Raw genomic sequence first — 21,548 nt, forward strand, 5'->3', positions numbered from 1 at the left:
ACGGTTACAAGGCAAATCCTGTGGTCTGTGCACACTCCTATAACACAGAAATAAATTTGTAAGTAGAAATTTTATCAAAGGGAACTTAAGAAAAGCAATGCAACATTTTGCAGTAGAACATTGCAAACCTCAGCACAACTGCAGGAAGTTGGAATAGTACCTACAAAACTGCTTCATGATTACCTAGCCACATACTGTTTTACCTGATCAATAGAAAACCCTACAATCCATGGTATAGGTCATTTTGAGCCCCCCTAAGGAGGTTCCTTCAGCCCCTTTCCTTTGCTCATTTTAGCTGCCATTAAGCAATTTAGCAGTGCACCAAACCAACAAGTTTTCTTTGAAAGCTTAGAATGCGTCTTAATTATCCTAATTGTCTATTTACCTGCAGTGTGGAAACAGCCCTTCCAACAGTACAGAGGTCATGAGACATGCATTACTCTCGTGTCTTTGTGATCATGAACCACTGTTCAAGGTTAGTCATAATTGCAGAAGTAACATTTTGGTACTGGTGTTTTAGGAAGTACATCTAACATAAGTTAACATCTCCCTTAAGGCAGATGGCCAGATGACTTGCTTTGAGGGCCTTCTGATAAATTATTAGTCCTACAATTAGGGAAAACACAAAATGGCATAGTTACACAGCTAAAGGTGTAATTGAAGATACCAACAGTTGCCAATGTCTTTTGTGATTCCTACAACTTTTTACATATCTGGCAGTCCAGCAAAAAAGAAGACCAAAGGATGTTTGCACATTTTATTTTGCTGAGTATTTAACTACAACATCTTCAATCCGAGGAAAATGATTGACCCATTTTTAGGTGCAGTAGTCACAATATTAGTTCAACAGATACTAGGTTAGCCTAAGTATGATTCTACCAGGCTTTGAGTCAAACTCCAAGGGAGCATTGGAGAAAAAAATTCAACTAAGGTCAACACTGCTGAAGCTTTAGGAAAGGTTTTCCCAACTAGCAAGCACCCCTTGAGCTAGGACTTGCCTGATCTCGCTTCCCCCCCCCCAAAAAAAACCATTAGTCAAATACTAGCGACAATTTAAAGTATATTAGTTTCCAATGGAGTTTAACATGACTGTTTGTTTAGCCACTTCTGACCCACTAACTTTCAAGTTAAAACATACCTTGCTCTCTAGATTAGGGCCTGCAAACCCTGTGTTTATTGCTTTGCTCCCTGATGATAGCTCTTACAATGGGGATGAGTGGTCCTCCAGAAGCTGAACCTAACTACTAGTCAGTGGTCAGCAGTTGCAGTCCAACAACTGGCAAGCCACCCATGGTTTCAATTGTAAGACAGCCACAGCACTGACTTAGTTGCAAGAGACCTAGGACTACAAGCAGTAAAATCCTATTCTAAAAGCAGGACTTAACATGGAAATATCCCTGCTGCAAAACTTCCATTAGGTTCTTGGAAACCATCCAGGCTACACTGCTGGAATATTTCTCCAGCCATTTTAGTTCAGCCAGACTGTTTTTAGACAGCCTTAACTTAATGCAGGGAGCAACACGGCATCTGCTGTTAGCTAGGAGCTTGCTGCGAGTTAGATCACTGGTCCAGGTGCAAAAACAAACTACAACACTGGATGTCGTAAGGTTGGTGTTAAAGGCGACACAATAGAGCCATGCAAGATCATGCAATGTGTGGAGAAAGTGGATAGAGGGAAGCTTTTGTCTCCATCTCTTTACACTGGAATTCAGTGACCGTCAATGAAGCTGAATGGTGGAAGATTCGGGACAGACAAAAGGTTGTACCTCTAGCTGTTGACAGCTTTACATGGTGCTCTGCTGGCTGGCTCTGATGGGAGTTGGGAGTCCCAACTGTCTCTGGAGGACCACAAAGGGGTCCCCATCCCTCACTGAAGTAGAACTTTAAGCAGATGAGGAGACAATACACTTTAGAAGGAAGCTCCACTGGCTTCCATATAGGATCCAGGTCTCCAATTAAGCGCTAGTCATATATTTCTGAAACAATGTAGAACCAGACCACAGGAAAGTACCCTACCACCACATCCTCCAACTTGGTCTGGTGACATCTGGGCTTAAATATGCTTTGGATCAGGGCACTCCAGTAGATGATGGATGCAGCAAGAGAGCCAGTGTGGTGTAGTGGTTAAGAGCGGTGGAGTTGTAATCTGGTGAACCGGGTTCGCTTCCCCGCTCCTCCACATGCAGCTGCTGGGTGACCTTGGGCCAGTCACACTTCTCTGAAGTCTCTCAGCCCCACTCACCTCACAGAGTGTTTGTTGTGGGGGAGGAAGGGAAAGGACAATGTTAGCCGCTTTGAGACTCCTTAGGGTAGTGATAAAGCGGGATATCAAATCCAAACTCCTCCTCCTCTTCTTCCTTATATCTGAACTATGGGGCACAACAAACATATAGCCCGTGTATGGCACTCTTTTAGAGCAAGCACCATTCACCCTGAAAAAATGCCAGCAAGCCTCCATAGAGAAATAACAAGTTTAATAGTACTTTTAAAAAAAAGCCTGTCTATTTAAACATAAGGAACCAAGGATATTCAGATCCAAGAATGAAAAAAAGGTTGTTTATGGAGTCCATCAACTTCACTTAACGGTTGCTTTTCCGCAAAGGACTGTCAACTGGTTCTAAGAAAGGGGGGAAAGAAAAAAAGGATGGGCAATTGATGGAGCTCTCCAAACATCCCTCTGAACCACCAAAACTCCAGATTCTATGCAAGGAATGCCTTACACAGAAGTACAGTGGTGCCTCGCAAGACGAAATTAATCCGTTCCACAAGTGTCTTCGTCTAGCGGTTTTTTCGCCTTGCGAAGCAACCCTATTAGCGGCTTAACGGATTAGCGCTATTAGCGGTTTAGCGGCTATTAAAGGCTTATCGGCTTAGCGGATTAGCTGCTAAAAGGCTATTAAAGGCTTAGCGGCTTAGATAAAGGGGGGGGGGGAGCGAAAAAAAAATCTCAAGACTCGCAAGACATTTTCATCTTGCGAAGCAAGCCCATAGAGAAATTCGTCCTGCGAAGCAACTCAAAAACGGAAAACCCTTTCGTCTAGCGGGTTTTCCGTCTTGCGAGGCATTCGTCTTGCGGGGCACCACTGTATTTCTGAGAACTACTTGCATGGATTTTTCAGACATAAGAAGGAACAGTGCAGATTGGCACAGCTGACAACGATGTTATGACGAACCCTGCCAGCCCCCCTGCAGGGACAGAGCCATTTCCAAGGTTTATTTGTTCTGCACACTTACCACAAGGCTGTGGATATGCTGGACGGTGTCCTCATTCAATAATTCCACATTGACGTTCTGGAGGTCATCGCCAGCCGAGCAGAGAGTCTGAACAAGAGCAGAAAGTTGTTGTTTGCAAGCCACATAGGTCGTGCGCGTGCACCATTACGCATGTTATTGCTTCGTGTCACATAGAGAAAGTGGGCAAAGAAAAGTTCCTCTCCATCTTTCCTAACACTAGAACTCGTGGTTATCCAATATAGCTGAACGTTGGAAGAGTCAGGGCGTAGGACTTATTCATGCAGCACAGAGCTGAACTATGGAACACTCTCCCACAGGAAGAAGCAATGGCCACCAAACTGGATGGTTATAAAAGTTGATTAGACAAATTCGTGGCAGAGAGGGCTGCTGGTGGCTACCTGGCCATGGTGGCTATGCTCTGCCTCCACAGCTGGAAGCAGCAATGAAAGGGGTTTGGATGTGTGTCTCAACCTGGATGCATTTATATTTGCAAATCAAAGATTCACAGCCCTCCTCGGCTGATACAGTACCTTCCCATCAGACAAAGGGATGTTGACAAAGGGAACTGAGCTTTCGTGGGGCATCGACATACTCCGGAGCGTCACCGCCTGCGTTCTCTCCGAGGCAGATGCACTTTTGGAGAAACCCCTTTGTGGAAATCTAGGCACCAGAAAGGGGTGGGGAAGGGGGGTGGAGGAGAGGGAAGGCGGTTCAGAAAAGGGCAAAACAACTGATCGAGGAGATGGCACAAGATCCCTATAAGGAGAGGGTCCAGACATTTGGCGATGTTTGAGGAGGTTAGTTTTAAGGAAAAGGTCAGACGAGCCATGATAGAGGTGCATGGAATTGCACACAGTGTATTGAAAGTGGACAGAGATAAGTTTTTCTTCCTCATAATACATTACAATTTAGCAATATCCAATGAAACTGAATGTTGGGAGATTTGGGACAAAGGAAAGGAAGTACCAGCTCAAACCTCTTCCCACACTGAGCTTCTCAGGTAGACTGGAAGGCTTTATTACCTAGTTCTTCCCAAGGTGAGGAAAAGGGGGCATAGCTAAACCTGGCAGGACAGCTTACTTGATTGTATTACTAACCCCTTCATGCATTCATTGGACTTAAGTAGGTTGGCTGTATGAGTCTTGATTATCCCACAATATAAACAGTATGGCTTGCCTTTTAGAGCCCAACGAGATGCACTTGGCAGCAGACACCGGCCGCTCCCGCATCGAGGTCGATCGCTCAATGGTTCTCCCATTTGGCGTGGCGTTTGCAGACCTGATGGGACACAGGGGGCATTTACAGGATTTTAAGGTTGCAGCAGCAGTTCCTCCTATGCCTGCTCCTGTGAGAATTCTCTATAAGGAGAGGTCAAATGGCAGACAGAATGATCACAAGGAGCGGAGCTGTTGCAGCTGCAGAGACTTCCCCATGTAGTCCGTAGATCACTTCATGCTTCTCTCAGGTAGTTCATAACATTATAAAAACATCAAAAGTACAAAGTAATGCCACATTTTAAAGCAAAAACAGAATGATTAGGGGGCAAAATTCTCTTAAACATCAAGATAAACCCAATTAAAAGATATAATAACCAGTGCTTTTTCTGGGAATATGCATACCTCTAAACATCTTTGTACTTTTGTCCATTTACTGTATTTATTTTTCCCAATTTGAACAATAAAATGGTGATTATCTTGAATCAAAATAAGAGTACCCCTAAACATTTTTTAGAAAAAAAAGCACTGATCATAACTACTAGCAGATAAGAATAGCACATAATAACTAACTGATAATAATAATAATAATAGCAGATATTATCATTATTATTTATTTATTTGCTTATTTATTAGCTGCTCCTCACCCTAATAATAACTAATAGCACATAATAGTTACCAGCAGATTTAAAACACAGAAATGCAACAGAGACAAGAAGTCCTACCTACCTAATATGCAAGCAGACAGAGATGCCTGGAGAACCACATTTAGTTCCCAAGGCCTGAGGTTTCTTCAAAGCTTCCTAGTACAACCATGAGGGCTAGCAACCTGCTTTTTCTAAGACTATTCTCATAAGCAGCTTCATGAAGCCTCTTTTTAAAACATAAGGCATTTGGCCATCAACAGCCATCACTTACAAGGAGCAGAAGCGGCTTCCAGCCAGTTAAAAGCTCCATTGATTTCATGCTTGCAGCCTCCCCCATCGAAATATGTAGAACTTGGTTTTTAGCTGGACACCACCATAGTTTACTGGGTGTTAAATATGGCGCAGCAGTCAGCAAACTTTTTCAGCAGGGGGCCGGTCCACTGTCCCTCAGACCATGTGGTGGGCCAGACTATATTTTGAAGGGGGGGGGAATGAACGAATTCCTATGCCTCGCAAATAACCCAGAGATGCATTTTAAAGAAAAGGACACATTCTACTCATGTAAAAACAGGCTGATTCCCGGACCATCCACGGGCTGGATTCAGAAGGCGATTGGGCCGGATCTGGCCCCTGGGCCTTAGTTTGCCTACCCATGGCATAGGCGTAGGGTCTCTTGTGCCATAGGCAGAGCTGCTCCTTTGAAAGCCAACGCACTTCGCTGCCTCACAAGAAGAACCAAAAACAATGTAGCAAGAATATAGGGTTACTCTTACCTGGACGGAGTCCCTTGCTTTCCCTTTACAGCAGAAGCCAAGGAAGCCAGAGAATTTGTTTTAAATGCCTGCAAGGGTGTTAAGCAGCAAAACAGGGCATTAGGCCACAAAGGTAGTCCAAGGAAAAATCAAAGTTGTTTAGCATTCCTAAAAGTCACCCGATTCTCCACTGTTTGGAACAGCAATCTAATTTTGCATATTTATAGGCAATGGGATGTTGAATAATGTGGGACTTGTATGTCTGTTTCCTCCCGCCAGCAAATAACCCCTGTGTGTCACACAAAGCATTTCCCAGCTCACATGCACTACCTCACGCACAGAATGCTGCACAAGATCAGCATATACACTTTTGTGCCCTGGTGCTAGTATCAGAATTGAGGGGGGCAAGGGATTTCAGGTAGAGCCTGTCCCTCCCAGCACCTGTCGGGATCTGATCTTGCCATGCACACAAAATTCTCACGCTGACTTCTGTTGATGCTGACTGCACAGAGAACCTTGGGGGAATGGGCCCTTTGCCAATCTTGGGGGCCACTGAATATTCAACCTCACCAGGATCACTCCATTTCCAGGGTTGCAGAGACAAAGAACTCTCCAGGCCACACTGCTAAAGAGGGTAGCTTTGAATCAGCAAAAAAGGGTAGCCTGTCTTACATATTGGACCTGCAACAAAACAGTGAGAGTGCCCTCATGCAGGTTTCTAGACTGCGGAGCCCTTTCCCAGGATATTCCATTCCATTCCCAACCTCAGTTTTGTTCCCAGGACACTCAGCATTGCATGTGCATTTAGCGTACTCGGTCCTCGTTGAGCTATCTTCAGGTCGTTTCCCCATCTAAGGTTTTTTTGGGTTTTTTGGTACATCCACAAACCTCCAGGTTCCTCAGAGCTACCTAATGTCTCCCTCTTGTGCATGGATAGTACTGTTTTGGCTACAGAAGGATCCACACTTAAGAGAATGAATTTGCTATGAGCACATATGGGATACTTTCCCCCACTTACCTTTCGAGACAGTTTCCTGGCCGGGGCTCCACTCCCTTCTTCCTCTCCCTTGTATTCCACAATTGTCGTGACCTTAACTAGAAGGGGCAATTTGGTCAAGGGTTATTATAGGCATGTTATGCATGCATCTTACATCAGTCTCTCCAAAGCTATGGCAGGATACTTTGGCTTGGATCAAACTGTTAGGATTTTACGTAAGCCGATGCTGGCTAGTGTGATTAGTATAAATCACATGAGATGTCTGAGAAGAGTGTGGGAACGGAAGACTGTCTTATCTCTTCCGTCTGAGAGTGTTATTGGACTATACTTTCGTTTTTGCTGTATGCTTTCTGTTTCTGCCAGAGTTTGGAGAACACAGACGTGATTATGGATTCTCTGTATATATTGTGAATAAAATGTAGTTGAGATCTACGGATGTTTCTATCTTCTTGCTGTGTGATGCCAGAAGACTTGTGTGCACTTTTCATATGAGAAGTGTCACAGAGGGGCACTCTGGAGTGAAGGGACATGCCATTCCAGAGACGTGCCTACTGGGAGATGCTCGGAGGTACTGGGGGTTTACCGTTCCCCCCAGGAGTGTTTGCCAACACAAACAGCATCAGGTTTTGCACACTCATGAACTTTCCTCTTCTTCTGTCTCATGGGGAAGAAAGAACACTCCTAAGGGCCCAAGGAAATAAAATGCTCATAGCATAATGCCATTCCAGAAATCTATGGTGTGACCACATCTGAAATTCTATGTACTGTTCTGGTCGCCTCACCTCAAAAAGGATGTGGAGCGATCCGACTGCGAGGGGAAATGGCAGCACTGGGGTTTTTATTAGTTTAGGTAAAAGAGATAGTATGATAGAAGCTTATGGAATTATGAGTGGCATGGAGAAAGCAGATAAGGAAAAAAATTGTCTCCTTTCATCACACTAGAAGTCGTGGACATCCTATTAAGCTGAATGTTGGAAGATTCGCAGAGGAAGATAAAAGAAAGGACTTATTCATGCAGTGCATAGCTAAATTAAGGAACTCAATCCCACAGGAGGCAGAGAAGTCAAGCAACGTGAATGGCTTTAAAAGAGGATTGGACAAATTCATGGAGGAGGGGGCTATCGAGGGCTACTAGCAATGAAGGCTACTAGCCATGATGACTATAGTCTGCTTTCATGGTAGGAGGCAGTAAATGCTTCTGAATACCAGTTATTGGAAACAACAGGAGGGAAAGTGTGCTCTTGTCTGTTCCCACAGGCATCTAGTTTGCCACTGTGAGAAGAGGAGGCTGGAGTAGATGGGCCGTTGGGCCTGATCCAGCAGGCTTCTTATGACCCCCCCCCCGAACAACTGGTAAGCCAGTTCTTCTGCATTTTGGGCCCCAGATGTCTACTCCAAAGTCCAGCCCTGACAGCATCACTGCCATCGAACATTGACCTGCTTGGCATGGAACAGCAAGTCAAACCTTGGCCAAGCACGAACATTCTCAAACCATAGTTTAGCACGTTCCCAGAGAGGAGATTGCACCCAGTTTGTTTCTCCCCTGCTACTCCATCCGAGCTAAGCTGCGGTTTGGCTCAGCATATCCTCCACATCCAGGTTCTTGGGTTTATTTTGCTCCAAACAAACCTTGGCTACTACTACTGTAGTTAGATAAACCACAAGCCCTGATCTGGAGGATATACTAAGCCAAACCATGGTTTGGCACAGCTGTAGAGGGACTGAGAAGCAGCAGCAGCAGCAGCAGCGATCTCCCTTGCGTGAAACTGGGCAACCCTCCCTCCAAGAACTGTTAAGCTTGGAAGGTCAGCTTACCTCGTTTGCTGTTGGTCCTCACTAGTCTGGGAGTTGGCATATCTGCTGCGCAGCAATCCTTCTGTGGACAGGAGGGAGAAAGAGGTGGTATTATCAGGCCAGAATCTGTTGTGGGTTTGGTTGCTGGATCCAAAGAGTTGGACACATGGATGAATGTCAGAAGAGGCAGGTGACTGGGGCATGTGGAAATCACCTATGAAAAAACTTCCCTCTCGATCAGGGTCATCATCCCATGGGAAGTTGACTTATACTGAGACAGACCAATGGTCCATTTATCTCAGTATTGTCTACACTGACTGACAGCAGTTCTCAAAGATACCAGGCAGGAGATATTTCCCAGCCCTACTGAGAGATGCCAGGAATTGAATCTGGGACCTTCTGCATGCAAAGCAGATGTTCTATCAATGATCTACTTAGAATCATAGAACTGTAGAGTTGGAAGGGATCCGGGGGGGGGAGGCATCTAATTCAACTCTCTGCAGTGCAGAAATCAACACTCAGCTCCCCCCCCCCCCACCATCCACTTTGAAACCATTCTGGACCTTGCTTAGCTTTGCAAATGTGCTAGCAGTTTTATTCCCCAAAGGACCTGGGACAAATATCAGAGGCCACCCAGAGCTTGCCAGAGCTTTGACAAATAGGGCTGGCTTCTACTCCAATCTGCCTCTCCCACCCACCATTTAAAACTGCTTTCTCACCGCTTCCAGTGGTGTCCAAACTTTTTTCAATGAGGTCCAGATTTGATGAAGTGAGGGACCATGACCTTTTTTTTGGGGTTGAACTTGTTGAGCTTTTTTTTTTAGGGCTGAAGTTTGAAGTTGTTGAGGGTTTTTTTAGGATTGAAGTTTGTTCAGGTTTTTTTAGAATTTCACCCCAGGAAATAAACTGCCACAGGGGCCAGATTAAAATGACTGGTAGGCCGTATTAGGCCCCCAAAACGGACTTTGGACATGCCTGGCTTATACCTACGAAGTAAGGCATTCTGGTAAGGTGACACAGATCTGGCACCTGCATTCTCCTGGCTCATATCACGCAGAATACCTTGCTCTGAGAAAGGAATCCCTTTTATTAATGGGTAGACTAAAGGAGGAGGAGTGGGGGCAGTGCAATACTTTGCACTACTGTAGGCTTTGGGGCAGTTGCCCCAATCTGCCCCAACCTGAGAGCAGCATTGCTCAAGATCTATTACTGTTTTTTTTTAAAAAGCATTTCCGTGTTACTAGGCCATACTTACTGCCATGGCAGTGGCGATGATTGTGGCAGCGGCAGCTTCTTCTTCCTTAAGATCTGTGGTGCGGAGACAGGCAATTATACCAAGGCAGACAGTTGGCAGACAACCACACATTCTTTATAAAATAAAGGTTGGAGCAAAATATGAGCACAATAAGAGCCTGCTGGATCAGGCCAATGGCCCATCTAGTTCTGTTCTCACAGCAGCCAACCAGATGCCCATAAGCAGGACCCGAGCACAAGAGCACTCTTCCCTCCTGCAGTTTCCAGCAACTGGTATAAGGAAGCATTAATGCTTCTGACCATGGAATCAGCGAAAAGTTGTACAAATCTGCCTAATCTAAGCTGGTGGCCATCCTGTGGGAGGGAGTCCCCCAGTTTAACAATGCGCTGCATGAAAAAGTACTAAGAAGTGGGAAGGGGGAAAGGAAGGTATTAAAACTGCACATAGTTAAGATATGGTGTTTGTTGATGACCACCAACTAAGTTGGCTTTACAAAGGAGTCAGACAAATTCATGGAGGAGAGGGGCCATCAGCAGGTACAAGAAAATGACTTTATATTGCTTCCAGTATCAGGGGCATTATGCCTCTGTATATAGCTGCTGGGGAGCACTGTTGAGAAGAATGCAATTGCACAGGGGAAGAATGCAATTGCACCTGGGACTTGCTTTTGGGCTTTAGGCTTTTGGTTGGCCACTGTGAGCAGGGCTGGCTTACCCATAGGCACTCTCAGGGGCACCAGGCAGAGAGTCCGGGGCCCAAGAGTTGTGTCCAGGGAAGTCAGAGCGCCGCAACGGGCTATTCTGTTGCGGGTGGCTCTGTGCCACGAGTTCGGGGGCGACTGAGTCAGTGAGACTCTGAGGCGGCTGGCTGGCTCTGCCCTCCTGCGTGCCTGGGACTGGGCAATCGGGGGGGGGGCGGACCGGGCGGATCTCTGCACCCCGGCGCCGCATATGCTTAAGACAGCCCTGACTGTGAGAACAGGATTTTGGACTCGATGGGCCACTGGCCTGGTCCAGCACATTCTTCTTATGTTTTATTAACAGGCTTGTACCTGACTTTGCACAGGAAGTCTTAAGTAACCAAAAAACTGTGTAGTTGTGAATTCAGCAGTTAATATCTGTGTGGTTATAAAGGCTCAGTCACGATTCATAATGGCAAGCAATCTTATCCAAACATTAATAATAATAAATAATAATAATAATAATAATAATAATAATAATAATAAATTTTATTTCTATCCCGCCCTCCCCAGCCGAAGCTGGGCTCCTTGATCTCAGGATCTATCATGCAAAATTTGGTTGAGTGTCCGAATGCACAACAAACAAACCAAGAAACCACTTTTCAAAATATATATTAGATGATGGGGCCAAATGCAGGCTTCCAGGTCTCTATCCCTGGCACTCAGGAGTCTCCCTAGGCCACACAGCCCTCACTGCCCTTGCTTTGCACCCTCCTTGTACTCTGATCGTGCTTCCTGCTTGCCTGGGTGGAGGGCAGAGATGGGGGTGTGAGTGTCTGCAGAAACTAGCCTACTGTGCAAAGGTAAAATTGACATTAGCGGCTACCTATTTTAGAGTGGTTTAACAGTCCATCCTTCTTCCAAGGGAACTCTGGTAATTGTAGTTAAACCACAGAGCCTAGGACTTGCCGATCAGAAGGTCGGTGGTTCGAATCCCTGCAATGGGGTGAGCTCCCGTTGCTTGGTCCCTGCTCCTGCCAACCTAGCAGTTCGAAAGTACGTCAAAGTGCAAGTAGATAAATAGGTACCGCTTCGGCGGGAAGGTAAACGGCGTTTCCGTGCGCTGCTCTGGTTCACCAGAAGCGGTTTAGTCATGCTGGCCACATGACCTGGAAGCTGTATGCCGGCTCCCTTGGCCAATAAAGCAAGATGAGCGCCGCAACCCCAGAGTCGGCCACGACTGGACCTAATGGTCAGGGGTCCCTTTACCTTTACTATTTTAGAGTGGTTTAACAGTCCATCCTTCTTCCAAGGGAACTCTGGGAATTGTAGGGAAATAGGCATCTCCTACCCACTCTGAGGGACATGGGTGGCGCTGTGGGTAAAACCTCAGTGCCTAGGACTTGCCGATCGCATGGTCGGCGGTTCGAATCCCCGCGGCGGGGTGAGCTCCCGTCCTTCGGTCCCAGCTCCTTCCCACCTAGCAGTTCGAAAGCACCCCTAAGTGCAAGTAGATAAATAGGTGCCACTTTATAGCGGGAAGGTAAACGGCGTTTCCGTGTGCTGCGCTGGTGCTGGCTCACCAGAGCAGCTTCGTCACGCTGGCCATGTGACCCGGAAGTGTCTCCGGACAGTGCTGGCTCCCGGCCTCTTAAGTGAGATGAGTGCACAACCCTAGAGTCGGACACGACAGGCCCGTACGGGCAGGGGTACCTTTACCTTTTACCCACTCTGAGCAGCCTAAGCCAACCACAGTTCCCAGAGTTCTTTAGAGGAAGCCCTGACTATCTAAAGTGGTGTGATACTGCTTTAACTGTATAGTACAGATGGGGACTTAGTTGGGAGCAAGCCCCATTGAGAAAGTGGCTGAGCAAAGTCACAAGCACCTACCTACATGATAATTCACTCAACACAATTCTAACCACGTCTACTCAGAAGTATATCTGTCTGAATTCAACAAGTCTTACTCCCAGCAGGTAAGTGGGGTTGGGATAGCAGCCTCACCAATCAAGTCCTCCCTCCTCATTTTTCTCATGACCACCGGCATGGCCAACAGCTCCACCTGGAATGCCTTCTCAGCTGTCTGCAGAAGTGAAGCCAGCTCTTTCTTCAAATCTCGCAGGTTTTCCTTTGCTTGGAGAAAGGGAGAAAGATGGAGGAAGATGCCTTATGCTGAATCAGTCCATTCGTCTATCTACCTCAGTATTGTCTACACTGACTGGCAGCAGCTCTCCAGGCTGTGTTCTCTCCCCCAGGTCTACCTCCATATGCCGACCAGGGACATTCTGCAGCAACAAAGATGCTCTAACCACTGGACAATATGGCCCTTGGCAGAAACACAGCACTGCAAGACCCTGAAATCAATAATCAAGTGAAGCAGCTAGAACTGAGGCATTTCTGTCCTTTGGGAGACAAAAGTGCTAGCACATTTGCAAAGCTAAGCAAGGTCCAGAATGGAATGGATGGGGGACTGAGCCTTGAGACTCATGCATTGCAGGGGTTTGGACTAGATGACCCTTGGAGGTCCCTTTCAAGTCTACAGTTCTATGATTCTATTCTTCTAAGCCCCACTCCTTGCTTTTCACTCCACTTCTCCAAGATTCATTTATTTATGCACCACATGGACCTCAAGGTGGCTTATACATGGTTCTCCTCCTCACTTAATCCCCAAACATCCCTGCAAGGTAGGTTAGGTTGAAAGGCAGTGATTGAGCAGGGCTTTGAACCCTGGTGTTTCCCAGGTCCTGCCCCAGCACCCTTTCTCAACCTTAGGTCCCCAGATGTTGTTGGACTACAACTCCCATCACCCCTGACCACTGGCCCTGCTAGCTAGGGATGATGGGAGTTGTAGCCCAAGGTTGAGAAAGGCGGCTCTTACCGCTACGCCAGACTGGTTCACATTTGCTCACTCAGCCCACCCGTTTTGCCCGCCCCATCCCGAGGCCTCACCCTGGTGCTGGAAATCCCGCAGAAAGAGACTGATGCGCTGGTCCCTCTGCTCCTTGCTCAAGAGGCTCCGATCCGACTCCACGCCGGAGTCCGCGCTGCGCTTCTTCGCCTCGTTCAGGTGTTTCCTTAGCGCCATGTCTCGCTCCCAGCTCACAAATCGGAAAAGCTCAGAAAGGAGGAAGCATCTCTCTCTGTGTGGCTTTATTGCAGTTCCCCGCCCTGGCTGTGGACACGCCCACTTAGGACCCTGGAGAAGGGGGGGGGCGCTGATTGCAGGTGCAAGGCACGCTCTTTCCCTGAAGAAGCCAAAACTAGCCCTGGGGATGGAGGAATCAGCTGCATGGAGCTGTTCCTTTGTGGGTGCATTTAGCTCTCCCAGTTTATTGAAAGAAGGGGTGTTTTCACAACAGACTTGGCTTAAAAAAAGTGGGAGCCTCAATTCCTGGATTAGTTTTCCTCCATTAATGTCTTTTTCCTATATATCTCAGCATGGTGGTGCAGTGATAGATTTCACCTGCTGAATTTCAGTTGTTAAAAGGCATGGAGTGAGTAGATATTGTTGCATGTGAACAAATGGCTGTATTCAGTTGGGTTTACTCAAGAATAACTCTGCTTAGGGTCACAACCCTGGGGTAGTTTTGTCAGTGTCTAATTTTTTTACAAGAGTTTTGTTGGCCTAATGACCGAGACAGAAAGGTGCTTGGAAATCTAGGTGGCCATTTTTGCTCGTTTTCTCCCTTGCATCCTAGTGGGCTGTGTTGCTTTAAAAAAAAAACACCTGTGGCAGATTTTAACCTCCTATATAAGAGCCTTGCTGCATCAGACCAACTCTCTAACTCTATATATGCCAGCTTCTTATGTTCCTAAGTGTCAGATGTGAGAAAGAAGGCTTCTAGAAAACTCATTAAAATATAGAAAGCACCATGACAACACAGTTTCCAACCATTATTTTATTTAATTTTTCGAAGTTGTAGGTACGTTTAAAAAGTCATCCCAAGAACAGCATGAGGAGCACCTGTAGGAAATGTGAACCTACGAGCATGCATCACAATGTTTAGATATTGCCTTACTCATTAAGGGCGTACATTTTTTAAAAAGAGAGAACAAAAACTCAGTGTAGTAACATTCTCCACCTGCAATCTTTAAACCGTTTATTTGGGAATTGCATCCACTGAGGTCCACTCTGGAATAGATTCCAAGGATGACCGCCTTGCCTCCAGGACAACCAAGTTCAATTTTAGCAGCTCATCACAGTACTTACAAATGTGTCAAATCAACTGTGGAAGGATCGTACCATTTCTCAAAAGATGCAGGAAAAAACAACAACAAACCCATTCATTCTCCCTCGGCGTACCAGAAATCAAAAGGCACCGTAACAGTGTTTAGAAAACACAAAGGAAGGTAGGTCAGCATCCTTGATTTAATAACTAAACCTCTAAGGATTCCTGCTCCCATTTTTATAAAGGCAGGAAGCAACAGGTGTGGGAGGAAAAAGCAAACCCTTTAAAACATCCCTGCAAAAAGAGTTCTTTAGAAACATGTAAACCTTGCATCGTTTTCAGGAACACTGGGTGTAAACACAAGGTAAATAGAAAACCCACTGGCTTGTTAAGACTACAAATACTACCCTTCCCTCCCACCCTTCCCAAACCCAATGGGGGAATAAAACTTACAAAAGTATATAAAAATATATAGTAATCACGAGTAGCGCACAGAATTCTCTTGCACTGTATGTTCAATGACGGCCCTTCCCAAGCAGTGAGCCCAAAGCCAGATTTCAGGGAGGGAAAGTGCAATTCCTTTTTTTGTTTAAACTGCAGTGTTCCAAGAGTGAAACATGCTAGTTTTCAGTAGTTCACATAATCAATGCTTAGGAAACCGTGCCAAGCAGTTGCGCCAGCAAGCTGAGTGTTCTGTTCATTCAGCATTCCGATATCCCCATCCTTCTCAGTAAAATGGTAGGTTTAAGGGGACAAAAATGCAGAAAGTACGTTTCTGCTGCTCTGGGATGGCAATGTGTCCATTTAGAATTAATGCCAGCCATAAGACACAATTGTTTGCCCCTCTGGAATTCAACTCAGCAATATAGTCAAGTACGCAGGGTAATCTGCAGTCGTAATTGCTTTGTTCACTTGGGCCATTCTGGAAACTTGGGTCAGCAACAGCAGCAGTCCCCAATAAAGTTAAGCCAGGTTTATGTACACAGGAGCCAACTCCTAGGGGCCAAGGGGCCTTTGCTCCCCCACAATAAAATATTTGAGGGGGCCAGCTCACCCCACAAGTTGCTAGGCATTGCCATTCAAACGATGTGCATGCGCTGCATCGTGTGATTATGTGTGGCAGGGCTTACCTGCTCCCCCAATATTGAAATTGGCACCCCTATTTATGTACAAGACTGAGATGGATTAATGGGGGAGGAAATGGTACTTTCACACTGTATCGTAAAATGAAGCCCAGTTGGACCAACACGGGAGACTCTTAGATCTACTGTAGGAGAGCAAAGTGTCATGAACCTGGGCGATAGTAGCAGTCAGGCAGTCCACTCCACTCTGGATAGCCATGCTAAATAGCCTACTGGCATTCTTGCAATCTCAGATTGGACCCTTTCTCACTGTGACATTTCCACATTCCTTCAACGTTGGACCTTATTATTATCGGTCAGTGATCAAAATATGCTTCTTTTTTGCAGAGTATGTTGTTGAACAAAATTGGCAGATCATTTCGCACATAGGAAAATGCTCCCTCTGGTATCGGCATCTTGTATTTATTTGCTACCGTGCTGAGGTGCATTCCAATTTATAGCTAAGAAGCGTCTCCTTTGCTTAGCTAATTTACTCAATATCTACATTCTAAAGCAGCACCTAGCCAAATGAAAGGAGGATAGTTCTGTGTCCTGATTATAGCAGTTCCACGCCTCCCTCTTATAGGCTCTCAATTTTATTTATTTAGCTCATACTTGTGATTCTTTTCCATGCAAAGACCATAACTGGCATCAGTTCACATGCTGGGGCAGTCTAGTCTGGGTTCACTAGGTTCTCAGAGAATAAATTTGGGGCATTTCTTAAATCCTGAAACAGAAAAGAATGACATACCTAATGCCCACAGCATGGCATAGTGCTCAAATGTTGAGTCTGAACAGGACATCCACCACAAAATGTATCTGTTGCAGCCTTGCTTAGGCCAAGGAGAACCGCACAACAGTTTACACGAACCATATTATACCCAATTTACTGGAAGCATGCAGCTTTTAAAATATGGAAGATAGAAGGGGATGCCTTGTTAAAATACACAAAGTAAGGGATTTTTTTTTAATTCTATAGCAGGGTGTTTATTGACACTCAATTGCCAGCTTAGTTAAATTTTGCTTTCATATTTAAGACCAAAGGTAAATTTTGTAGGGTTGCTGTTTCGAAATAGGGAAATTCTCGATGAGAATTATTGGAACTATTACTATCTTTTTTTTTCATCAGACCAGCCAGCCACACAAGCTAAGAAATAAAAATTGAGTCAAGGCACTCTTTCCCCTGCCCCCCAATTCTTGCCCTTATTTCCATTTCTTTCCATGAAATTAAAGCAACAGTACACACTCAGGCTGGAGGTACACAAATTTCATAGCTGGGCTCTAGCCGTTCTAGTGTGGATTTGATTGATTAAAAGAAGACAAAGAACATTTTCCCCTCACAGCTTTGTTTGGATTTCCCAGATTTACTCTGGAAAGAGAGAGCGAGAGCAGAAGAGAGTCTTAATTTTGCTTAAGAGTACTCTTTGAGAAACTTTATGTGGAAGTCTTTCACTTTCTCCAGCAAGATCTTTAGCTTCTCTACTGGAGGGAGAATGGTCATCCTGGGGAAACAGGAGGGAAAAAAGTATTATAAAATGACTTTTAGAAGCATGGAGACCATGTCATCAAAAAGAAAGAAAATTTAGCTCAGCTGCTAACACTGCAGCATGCTTTGTCAACCCTGTACCTAAAGTGGTAAGTGCCTTCTCTTTGGCCAAAGCCACTTCCAGGAACAACACAGATCCCCGTTTCCTCCAGAAGTTTCATACAGTAGAACATGTCAGGAGCCATTTTATGAACCTGCAGAAATAAAAACGATGTAATAATTAGAAACTAGAGAGTGAATAGCAAGTCCCATTTTCATGGAATCATAGAGCTACAAGAAACCTTAGCAGCCACCTAGTCTATTGAGCAGTTACGTTCCTTTCATTATAAAAAAGGATGCTTCCAAATACTTTTATCTGTTCATCTATCTGGCAAAGCTAAAGTTGGTCACACCAGGGACTGTCAACTTGTCCCTGTGTTTCTTTAACAGCTGTTTGACAGACATGAACCAGACGGGTGGTGTGTTCACCACAATGTTTCCATAAACATTATTATTGATTGTCAAAGGACCAATATCAAAGGGTAGGAATATAATCATACTAGTGTGCTACAGATGGCCCAAGATGAGATCCTGCAAATCCAGGACACGCCACCCCTGTTGAGTAATGGAGCTTCAGGAAAATTCAATTTAGCTCCTGTAAAAAAAGTACTGATGTCTCCCCAAACCAGTACAGCAGCTCCAGAAAAGCATCAAAGCTCCCCTGGCCTGGAGAATGGCTCCTCCAAAACTGGAATGGCAACAATTGTACAGCTGCAGCAAAAGTAATAGCAGTGGTTGGGGAGAAGTCTCACCTTTGCTGCCTCGATGGCCTTGGAAGGGATGAAGATTCGTGGGAAAGCATACATAGCCCCCTGAAGAGGGTTGCAGTGGATCCCCGGTACTTGATTGAACATGTCTTCTGTCAGTTTGGCTTTTTTGGCGAGGTTGTTCAAGACAGACTCTTTTTCCTGATTTGAGGGGAAACACACAGCAACGTCACACCAAAGGCAAAGGAACTATGTATCACAGAAATGGCTTGCGTTGCCCTGCAGTTCCTCTCTTCCTTAGCTTCTCAAAACTTCTGAGCAGAGCCCTCCACTTTCTAAACTTCCTAGGCCTTCTGTCATCCCCCTCCCACCCCACCCTGCCGAGCAACCAAACCACCTTAGTTTAACAGATGTGTGCAAAGGGAGCTTTGGTGAAGTGTTGTGTATCCCAGCACTGAATATAAGAATCTGCGTGTGGATTCAGGAGATGCAGGTATCACTTTAGCTTCCCTCTGATACTTGTCATTCTGATTCTCTTGTTATTACTGCACAAGGTAGATGTAGACACACACACCTTGATGAACTGTGCATATGATTCCTCCCCAGGTACAGGAGGATTCACGACAATATCCATGGCTGCTTGACCTGAGACCGGCGGACAAAGACGGACTGACAGAAGCTTCACAAGTTGCCCTTTAATATCTGGGTGCAAGTTAATCACCTCCATGTAGCCGCCTCTGTAGCCACACCTGAGAAAAATGGGATAGCCAGGAGGGTGGGGGTAGCGAATAGAAAAATAGGAAAGGAGAAAAAACAACACATTCTGAAACTCTCAGGATGATGATAGCATTGCATGTATTACATGCCACCTGTTGCTTCTCAACACCTTGAACATTATTTGATTGAAAGGCAGGGTAGAAAAATCTTAAAATAAAATCAGTCCACTAGTATAAAACCTCAAGGAAGCGTTGAATTTTAGAACACAAGAGGGACAAATCTCAAGCCAAAGGGGGGGGGGTGTCCCAATGCATTGCCCTGTTGGACTCCAGCTCCCAGCAGCCCCAGCTGATGGGCTAGGGATGCTGGGAGCTGAAACCCAGCAACATCTGGAGAGTACAGCAGATGTCAATTGGTATGTGGAGGTCATTAGCATCTTTACTGGGCAGTCATGAAGCAGCTGGAGTGGCGTCTGTACAGCCAAAGATGTTATGAATTCTCTCTGTAGCTCAGTAAAATGGACAAGCCTTTTAAAAATAAAAACACAATTTACTTTTTGGAAAAGTAAAGAGGGGAAAGGGTAAACAGAATAAAGAGGGATGGTGGGGGTGAAGTCCCTTACATGTAATAATAAATAATAATAATAAAATTTTATTTATATCCCGCCCTCCCCAGCCGAAGCCGGGCTCAGAGCGGCTAACAACATTAAAATGATACAACATTCTAAAATCATTTCATTATAAAACCAATTCAAATCAGATTAATGGCAACCATTGGGCTAGAGTTCTGTGAAGATTACCAAAGGAGGGGGTCAGGCTGCGCCTTGACCAAAGGCCTGGTGGAAGAGCTGTGTCTTGCAGGCCCTGCAGAAAGTTGTCCTGCAGTCCTGCAGGGCCCTAGTCTCTTGTGACAGAGCGTTCCACCAGATCGGAGGCACAGCCAAAAAAGCCCTGGCTCTGGTTGAGGCCAGCCTAACCTCTCTGTGGCCCTGGACCTCCAAGATGTTTTTGTTTGAAGACCATAAGGTCCTCTGTGGGACATACCAGGAGAGGCAGTCCCGTAGGTACGAGGGTCCTAGGCCTATGTAGGTGCATAGCTGCAGACCGCCATACATTTAACACACACAGCTGCCCCAAAGAATCCTGGGAACTGTAGTCTGAAAGGGTGCCAGGAAGCACATGCCACCTGCTTGTGATTCCTAGCAACTGGCATTCAAGGGCTTCAACAGTGGAGGATGAACATAGTCACCACAGCCAGTTGGTGGCCATCACTACTTCTTGTGGGGAGAAACATCTAAGATGCTGCGTGAAGGAGTACTTTCTTCTGTCTGCCCTGAATCTTCGAACATTCGGCTTCATTGAATACCCCCAAATTCTAGTGTCATGAGAAGAGGGCGAAGTTGATTTGGCAAGACACCATCCTGCACTGACCTCAATAGCCCAGCAGGGAGCATAGCTGGTAGAAACTCCTCTCTGGGAGTCAGCATGGTTGGGTGGACTAGAGAAACGAAGCTCCAGCTTATTGAGATACGAGAACCAGGACACAGTCAAGAAAAACAAGGAGGCACTACGAAAACTTACTCGCCCATGTATCCTTTAGAGGTCGAATGAAAAGAAGCAAGCTCCACATTGTTACAGTAATCTGGTCCCATCTCATAAAGGATCTTTTTGAAGGAGTGAAACTGACAGCTCTCCGAGTAGACATTATCTTGATAAACCTGTAGCCAGCAGAAAAAGGCACATGTATTCTTTGTTTATGAACAAAGTAAAAGATGCGGCCTGCAATTTAATGCTTTTATTACCTCATCAGCTAGAAGGAACAACTTCTCTTCCCAGGCAAAGTGGATCACATCTTCAATGCATTTTCTGTTTTGAACCTGACCTAAATTAGGAGGTGGGGGAGAAAACAGAGAGCTCTGATTCATAAAAATCTGTAAGCAATAAATCTGTAATCTTTCAATCCCAGAACAAAAATTAAGTGTGTGTGTGTTCTGTTTTAAAGCCCTTTGCAAAAATGCTCACTGAAGCAGCCCCATGCTTCTCTAAGTAAGTGATGGGGGAGGAGAGACTCCTTGCTTCTCCCCCCTCCTCTCCATTAAAAGAGAAGCACACAGCTGCTTCAAAGGGACTTTTGCAAAGGGTCTTAACCCCCACTCACGAGCAAGGATTTAATTCTGCTGCCTTGGCATGCAGCCAAGGCAGGATGAAAAGCTGTCCTCCTGCCCATCGCCTAACATCACCACTGATGTCACTTGATGAGCAGGTGGGTGAAAAGTCATTAGAGAAGGAAAATTACAGCATGAAGACAAAGAGGAGTTCTGCAAACCTGTGGGATTTCCAGGGTTGATGATGCAGAGGACCTTTGGATTGCAGTATGTTTTGGCTTCATTCAAGGACCGGCGTAGTTCATTGACGTCTAGGGCCCAACAGTTCTCTTCGTCAAGGTAATAGTTGATCTGAATGGCATCCAATTCCGATATAGCAGCTGAATACAAGGGATACTGGGGGATTGGGATCATCACTCCAGTTCGGGATCTTCCGCCCCCTGAGACAAGGATCTTTAGAATAGTCTGGAGGGGGAGGGAAAGGTTATTTAACAAGTTTGTGTTTCATTTCTCCCCTAAACAAATAAGCATCAACATTACAACAATATTTTGCAGGCTTTTCTAAAAAGTGCT

General features: G+C 45.5%; 2 protein-coding genes across 3 annotated transcripts in view; both read right to left on the minus strand.

The window, feature by feature from the left end:
• Positions 1-2,455: 2,455 nt before the first annotated feature.
• Positions 2,456-13,733, minus strand: LOC308482867 (borealin-2-like). Of its 2 annotated transcripts, none has more exons than XM_081016349.1 (10): positions 13,522-13,733; positions 12,577-12,705; positions 9,894-9,946; positions 8,660-8,717; positions 6,866-6,942; positions 5,869-5,936; positions 4,411-4,512; positions 3,765-3,894; positions 3,235-3,321; positions 2,456-2,617 (listed from the first exon to the last, which is right to left on the minus strand). In XM_081016349.1, exons 1-10 carry the CDS (start codon positions 13,655-13,657, stop codon positions 2,576-2,578), a joined length of 882 nt encoding a protein of 293 aa, XP_080872475.1. In that variant the 5' UTR covers positions 13,658-13,733; the 3' UTR covers positions 2,456-2,575. The 2 variants fall into 2 exon arrangements, with proteins under 2 accessions (XP_080872475.1, XP_080872474.1); XM_081016348.1 differs by having other exon boundaries at positions 8,660-8,720.
• Positions 13,734-16,269: 2,536 nt separating this feature from the next.
• The window catches only part of GPT2 (glutamic--pyruvic transaminase 2), a 30,064-nt gene continuing 24,785 nt past the window's right edge, over positions 16,270-21,548 (minus strand). Inside the window, exons 5-11 of the mRNA XM_081015533.1 lie at positions 21,197-21,440; positions 20,673-20,752; positions 20,452-20,588; positions 18,729-18,903; positions 18,200-18,355; positions 17,490-17,602; positions 16,270-17,364 (exon numbers count right to left, since the gene is read on the minus strand). Coding sequence (XP_080871659.1) covers positions 17,274-17,364; positions 17,490-17,602; positions 18,200-18,355; positions 18,729-18,903; positions 20,452-20,588; positions 20,673-20,752; positions 21,197-21,440 — 996 coding nt within the window. The 3' untranslated portion in view covers positions 16,270-17,273. The remainder of the gene's footprint in view (positions 17,365-17,489; positions 17,603-18,199; positions 18,356-18,728; positions 18,904-20,451; positions 20,589-20,672; positions 20,753-21,196; positions 21,441-21,548) is intronic.

Source organism: Podarcis pityusensis (assembly GCF_964106645.2).
Source record: "Podarcis pityusensis genome assembly, chromosome: 8".
NCBI lineage: Eukaryota > Metazoa > Chordata > Lepidosauria > Squamata > Lacertidae > Podarcis > Podarcis pityusensis.